The sequence below is a fragment of the Austrofundulus limnaeus genome, unplaced genomic scaffold (genome assembly GCF_001266775.1).
Source record: "Austrofundulus limnaeus strain Quisiro unplaced genomic scaffold, Austrofundulus_limnaeus-1.0 Scaffold523, whole genome shotgun sequence".
NCBI classification, from domain to species: Eukaryota; Metazoa; Chordata; class Actinopteri; order Cyprinodontiformes; family Rivulidae; genus Austrofundulus; species Austrofundulus limnaeus.
In genome coordinates this window covers 201,202-208,934 of record NW_013952925.1, presented here as the reverse complement: position 1 = coordinate 208,934, position 7,733 = coordinate 201,202, and the positions used below count along the sequence as shown (strand labels likewise).

The following is a 7,733-nucleotide window of genomic DNA, read 5'->3' as shown; positions in this document are numbered from 1 at the left end:
TACATGTTTAGTGTTAGTTTTGTTTATTTACATGTTTAGTGTTAGTTCTGTTTATTTACATGTTTAGTGTTAGTTCTGTTTATTTACATGTTTAGTGTTAGCTTCTGTTTATTTACATGTTTATAGTGTTCTGTTTATTTACATGTTTAGTGTTAGTTCTGTTTATTTGTTTACATGTTTAGTGTTAGCTTATGTTTATTTACATGTTTAGTGTTAGCTTATGTTTATTTAGTTGTTTACATGTTTAGTGTTAGCTTATGTTTATTTACATGTTTAGTGTTAGCTTATGTTTATTTAGTTGTTTACATGTTTAGTGTTAGCTTATGTTTATTTACATGTTTAGTGTTAGCTTATGTTTATTTAGTTGTTTACATGTTTAGTGTTAGCTTATGTTTATTTACATGTTTAGTGTTAGCTTATGTTTATTTAGTTGTTTACATGTTTAGTGTTAGCTTATGTTTATTTACATGTTTAGTGTTAGCTTATGTTTATTTATTTGTTTACATGTTTAGGGTTAGCTTATGTTTATTTACATGTTTAGTGTTAGCTTATGTTTATTTATTTGTTTACATGTTTAGGGTTAGATTATGTTTTTTATTTACATGTTTAGCATTAGCTTATGTTTTTTATTTACATGTTTAGCATTAGCAGAGCTAAACTAACGTTAGTTAGCACATTGACTTAGCAAAGCTAGCTCTTTGGTTAGCTGTGCCCACCACAGTCTTTGCCTTTATTTTAAAAAGTGTTTTGTTGGATCACAAAAATGAAGGTCATGTTTTATTAGAAAGATATCTAATAAACCACTGAATGGATTTAATTAAACTCATAGATGAACGTCTACAGCTGATTAAGAATTTTAAAAAATTTTCTTATCTAGTATTTTTGTTTTTCTAATCGTTTGCTCAGTTGGATTAGCTGTGGCTGTTTTTAATCAGACTGACGTCCATTCAACATTACTCTTATCTGTTTCATGAGATATTTTGCTAACAGAATGGTTGCCTCCTGTCATGAACACTGATATAAAAACAGTTAATTAGTGCAAATTAAAAACAAAAGTATAAATAATGAGTGGTTTATTAAAAGGTAAACATTTTATTAGTTTTATTCTTTATTTTATCTCTTGTTGGGCTTTGCCCCCCTGCCCCTCAACTTCCGGTTCCGCCCCTGGATTCCTCCGCTCGTTCTGTCAGTTTCTGCCGCGCGCTCCAGCAGCTCTCAGAACCGAACCCAGGCTCTCCGACCACCCGAACCTGTGTGGGTTCTGATCCCCGGACCTGTCGGGTTCCTCCTCACGGATTCATTTGGGTTTTTTTTTTCCTTCTCGTCAGCTCGGAACCGCTCGGCTCGGCTCGGAGGAACAGTTTGGGTCCGAACATGAACCAGACGGCCAGCGTGTCCCACCAGGTGAAGTGCCAGTCCACCAAGACCATCAAGGTAAGCGCTGGTTCTGGTTCCGGTTCTGCTGGGTGTCAGTGTGTGGAGAGCAGCGGCGGCTCTGATCCAAACTTCGGTGCGGGTTCTGGTGACAGTCGCACTGACGCACGATGGTCCCGAACCTCCGGGTCCGGGCTGGAGCCGGGCAGGACTCGAGTCTGAGCCGGGTTCTGATGTGGATCCGGACCTCCAGCGGGCTGGAGCTCCAGTTGGTGCAGTGGAGACATTTCATTCATATCACGTCCTGTTCTTCAGAACCGAACCCGAACCGCACGGGTTCGGACCGCAGGAACACCTGGAGACATCTGTCCTGCAGGTGCTGAACTTCTCAGGTCCAGGTGTGCAGACCTGGTCCAGGTGTGCAGACCAGGTCTCAGGAGGGGATCCATCAGGTTCAGACTGATGGAAGCAGGTTCTGATTCTGGTTCTGGTCCAGAACTGGGTGTGAAGGGACAGTCTGAGGGTTCTGAGTTCTTCCTGTTGGAAACATTAGGGTCTAGAGGTTCTGGTTCTGGTGTCATCTCGACCCAAGTGGAAGGAGTTCTGTCAGATCAGCTGATTTTACCTGCTGGATTGTTTCCTGGTTTCAGTKTGTGGCTCGTGGGCCACCTGTGGTCCTTCAGGTCCTCTGCAGCGGTCCTTTAATAATCATAAATAAATAACTGCTGAACAATGTTTTGATCCTAAAATGGTTTAAAAACGATCCTTAATCCTGGGATCAGATCATTCAGTGAATTTAAAATCATAAGATTATAATAAATTAAACACCTAAAGAACTGATCCTGTGCTTCACAAACTTTTTATCTTTTCACCCACAAACTACAGCAGAGCCCTGAGCCCCCAGCACATTGTTTTAATGTCAAACAAGAACATAACATTATTTATTACATTATTTTTGTCCCTTTGAAGTACACTAATTTTATTATTTTGTAAAAACAAAGGAAAAATGTTCTCAGTTGTCATTTTTGTGAGATTAATTCAGAAAATATTTTCAGGACCCCAACTTTGGGAACCACTGTATGTTATTGGGTTTGCTTCTGAGAACTTTAATGTTTCACATGTTTAAYGTGAAAACATCTAATTACTTAAATTAACATGTTTTATTTCAATTTGGTGGAAGTATATGGCATTAGCTCGCGAGCTAACACCATATATATAATATTACGTTGTTCTTCAGTGATACGTGAGCCCCTTCCTTTTGGAAAAACAAGACTTTGAAGCTTTCAGGATGGCGTCCATGTTGTGGACATAGACAGTTCTCCTGACCGTTACCTGCTGGRGKATTCAGATATTTAGTTTTCACTTTTATTTCTGAAACAAATGAATGTTCTGACACTTCTGACTCATTCTGAACACTAACTGAGAGCTAAAATTCACTTCTGCGTCCTGGAAAATGTACAAAAAACTTAGACTCTGTGTAGAATGTAGCTCTGGAGCTTCAACATTTTTAACAAAAACACATTTTTAAAATGACTGTATTTCTTAAAATAAGTCTCACATTTAAAATTGAGCAAATAGGCAAAATGTGAAATGATAAAAACAGTTTGGTACATCCTGCCTCGTCTTTTAAAGAGTTTCTACACTTAAATAAAACGTCCTCACAGTTCGTCTCACCTATTTATTTATTTATTTGTGTACCTGTGTTGTCACTCTRTACTGTACTCAGACAAATCATCCCAGCAGTAAACAAGGTTTKAGGCGTCAAACAGCCCGAGGCTCTGGTTGCAGCTCAGCGTGTCGGTGAACCTGTGAGAGCTGAGTGAAGCAGCAGGATCATCGTAAGGATTAAATACACTCAGAACTCCTGAGAGCAAAAACGCCGTTAATCTGAGCCCGTCCTGCATCTGCTGCTGCCCAGGACTTAACGTTTGTTATCCTCTTAAATGCCCCGGCTCTGTGTCAGGGAGCAGTTTTCAGATGAGAAACCCCGGACCCCCAAAGTCCTGAAGGTCACGGCGGGTTTAACGAGGCAACATGCTGGTTCGTTTGGTCCGGTCCACCCACGGAGCGAGCAGGAGGTTCTGAAAGTGTTTAAATTTACAGAACTGGAGCTTTGATTTATTTAAAAATAATAATAATCTGACTCTCTTTGTGATATTTTCAGTCTCCTCTTCTACGACGAGAGTCTGACATCAAACCATTTATAGTCTCATCACTTAAAACATGGAGGTGACAGAGAGAGGAAATAAAACCACACCAAGTCTTTAATTGGACTCGACAGCGTTTCTTATAAAACCCAGAGTTCTGCTTCATAAATTACTCCAAAAACAAATTAAAGTCTTCGCAGTCAGAAACATAAACCTGAAACATTTGTTTCCACACTTTACACTTAAAAATAATCATTTTGGGGGGGGGGCATTGCCCCCATCGGGCCCCCACTTGGTGGCGCTATAGCTCTACATGAGCTACATTAAAACATGATTAAAAAATACATGTGCTTCTGTTAAAATCAAAAATTACACTAAAATCACAGTTARCTTTGCTAATCATTAATATGACTAAAAATATAGTAATATAAGCTAACGCTAAGCAAATAAAAGTTAGTTGAAGCTAACAGCTAATTGCTAACCACTAAGAATATCAAACGGCTAACAAAATATACCTTCTCTAATACTAAACCACTAAACAAGTTAAAATTAGTGGAAGCTAACTGCTAATATGACACAAGTCTTAGTCTTCTTTTCCCTGAAGACTGTCAGGACTGACAAACATGTTCATGTTAGCTTACTGGTTAGCTGTTGGCTGATATGAAGAGGACTTTGTGCAAGAGAACTCATCCGCTATTAGTTTATAAGTTGGTGAAAAATCTAATTTAGCTAAATTCTGCTGTTAGCTGAACTGTGCCCTCATTTATGTGCCGTTAGACCTTAGATCACCTTTTCTTCTAACACAATAGTTAAAACAACGTATTTGTTTTTTGTTTGTTTTTTTTGAAGAAATTGTTTCGTAATTTACTATCAACTGATCACAAATTGAAACGATGTCACGTTAAACAATGATCTCTCATTATGAAGTCAGAGAAAGTCTTCAGTGTCGTTCGTTGTGTGAATTATAAAAACCATCAGGTGTAAAAATAGAGTTTCTTTTACTGGTTGTTCAACACGGTAGTTCACAGAATCTCGTTTCTGATATTTGACAGGTTCTTAATGCAGCCAAGGAGAGAGCTGCTCTCTTTCAAATCAGCTGAAGAAGCAGAAGATGAGCTGAAATCAAAACAGTCCTTTCAGTTAAAACTCTAAACATTTAAATCTGCTTTTCTTTTTTTAGTTGTGTTCTAATTGAATTTGTTCTTGTTACATTTGGTAAGTACTTWTCACAACACAATTTAACGAATTGATAAATCTGAGGTTTTAGACGTCTTAACAACAAAAAATAAATCCTCCTTTCAGAGCTAGTAGCTGAGAGTCATCTCTAACACGTCCTCTGAAGGCCGACAGATCAAACATTTCTCTTTCATGTTTCACATTGTGAGTACACCAGTGGATCTGAGGCTTTGTTTGCTTTGTCTCCTCAGCAAACAGCTGAAGCTCTCGTCATGTCAGCTGGTTATTAGACCTGTGAGGAGTCTCCCTCTGTTCAGGAGATCCATCACAGAAACAGTCTTTAAAAACTGCTCTGAACCAAGCAGCTCTGGAGATAATGGATCACTGGAATCAGTCTTGTTAGAATGATTGTGTTTGCTCTCCAGCCGAAGAGTCTATAAATTACAGCCGGCTGACAGCGAAACGTCCTCCCACTGCGAGGAGACCCTTCAGACCCCAACGATACATAGTCCCATCAYGAGAAGACCCTTCAGACCCCAACGATCCATCCTCCCACCACGAGGAGACCCTTCAGACCCCAACAATACATCCTCCCACTGTGAGGAGACCCTTCAGACCCCAACGATACATCCTCWCACTGAGAGGAGACCCTTCAGACCCCAACGATCCATCCTCCCACCACGAGGAGACCCTTCAGTCCCCAACAATACATCCTCCCACCATGACGAGACACTTCAGCCCCCAACGATCCATCCTCCCACCATGAGGAGACCCTTCAGACCCCAACGATACATCCTCCCACCACGAGGAGACCCTTCAGACCCCAACGATACATCCTCCCACCATGAGGAGACCCTTCAGACCCCAAAGATACATCCTCCCACCACGAGGAGACACTTCAGCCCCCAACGATCCATCCTCCCACCATGAGGAGACACTTCAGCCCCCAACGATCCATCCTCCCACCATGAGGAGACACTTCAGCCCCCAACGATACATCCTCTCACTGAGAGGAGACCTTCAGACCCCAACAATATATCCTCCCACCATGAGGAGACCTTTCAGACCCCAACAATACATCCTCCCACCACGAGGAGACCCTTCAGACCACAACGATAAATCCTCCCACTGAGAGGAGACCCTTCAGACCCCAAAGATACATCCTCCCACCACAAGGAGACCCTTCAGACCCCAACGATAAATCCTCCCACTGAGAGGAGACCCTTCAGACCCCAAAGATACATCCTCCCACCACGAGGAAACCCTTCAGACCCCAACGATACGTCCTCCCACCACGAGGAGACCCTTCAGACCCCAAAGATACATCCTCCCACCACGAGGAGACCCTTCAGACCCCAAAGATACATCCTCCCACCACGAGGAGACCCTTCAGACCCCAACGATACATAGTCCCATCACGAGGAGACCCTTCAGACCCCAACAATACATCCTCCCACCACGAGGAGACCTTTCAGATCCCAACAATACATCCTCCCACCATGAGGAGACACTTCAGACCCCAACGATACATCCTCCCACTGAGAGGAGACCCTTCAGACCCCAACGATACATCCTCCCACTGAGAGGAGACCCTTCAGACCCCAACGATACATCCTCCCACCATGAGGAGACCCTTCAGACCCCAACGATACATCCTCCCACTGAGAGGAGACCCTTCAGATCCCAACAATACATCCTCCCACTGTGAGGAGACCCTTCAGACCCCAACGATACATCCTTCCACTGAGAGGAGACCCTTTAGACCCCAAAAATACATCCTCTCCCCACAAGGAGTAACTCCAGTGGTCGGTACAATTCAGACCCTCAAAGTTCTAACTCCGATGGTCTGAACCATCCAAACCCTTGTAGTTCTAGCACCACCTCGTCTTCATTGCAGTCAGCTGAACATTTCAGAACCAACCCGATGGGTTCTCTGGTGGCCTGTTGGGTCCAGGACTGGATGTAATGAAGTGGATCTGAAGGAGCTCTGGCCTCTGAGGATGAACTAAAGCTTCTCAGACAGAAAGCAGAGCGAGTTCTCGTTACTGCAGCTGTAAAATCACGTCTGCCGGCGATAAGAGACATTTAAAAAGGTTTTAATCTGAATGTGGCTGAAAGGCTCCAGCTGACATTTTAATTTCAGTGTTTTTTCTGGGTCGGGCGGGAGAACGTCTCTTTCTCTTCTACAAACTAGTTCTGTTTTATTTTTTGTTTGGGTGTTCATGACTCAATTGAAGAATTTGATTTGTTTTTTTTTTAAACTGGAGTATTACTCTTAAGATTCAGATTTTTATGCTGGTTTGTTTATTAAAACAAGACGTTGTGAGGAATAAACCTTCCTCTGACAGAAAAAAAAGGAAGATTTTACACAAAAATAAAGCGTTTGACTCCTCAGTGTTGTTTTGTGTTTAGAAGTTTGACGGGTTTGTTCTGTGGTGTTGATCTTCACTCGTCGAACACAGAAGGTGTTGATTGAAGCTGGGATTCAGATCAAGTGTGAAACAAACGGAGCCAATTAACAGAAAATACAACATGTGAAAAACGTTTACTTTCATTCAGAACTCGTTTCCCAGCAGCTGATTATAACTCTTATTTATTGTTAATGGTTTTTGAAGTTGGTTTCTGTGGAGCAGTTATAATCCGTCAGTGTCTTACCTGCAGTCAGTTATTGTCCAACAGCTGAATTGAATTTAAAATCACTTTTTTACCTGCTTCCATCACTTTCACTCATTTCATAACTAATTTTTGGTAAACTTTGTAAAGACATGAGCTGTGACCACTCTTGCGGCCGCATACGCAGCATGCTCAACACCAGCGTCAGGTTGATGATATCTGCTTATTAATCAACTGAAGATTGTGTGACGAACCATTACTTTAGCTGATTATTTTTGTCTCTGTTAGCAAAATATCTCACAAACTCCATAACCTGTTACAATTTGCAGCCAACGTGACTTAAAATGATTAGGGCTGTGTATTGGCAAGAATTTGGCGATACGATACATATCATGACAGAGGGGTCACGATACGATATATCCC

At 41.6% G+C, this 7,733-nt stretch overlaps 1 protein-coding gene across 1 annotated transcript in view; it reads left to right on the top strand.

Moving 5' to 3' along the window:
• dpp10 (dipeptidyl peptidase like 10) overlaps positions 1-7,733 on the top strand; it is a 151,007-nt gene that overhangs the window by 42,731 nt on the left and 100,543 nt on the right. Inside the window, exon 5 of the mRNA XM_014026070.1 lies at positions 1,329-1,434. Coding sequence (XP_013881524.1) covers positions 1,375-1,434 — 60 coding nt within the window. The 5' untranslated portion in view covers positions 1,329-1,374. The remainder of the gene's footprint in view (positions 1-1,328; positions 1,435-7,733) is intronic.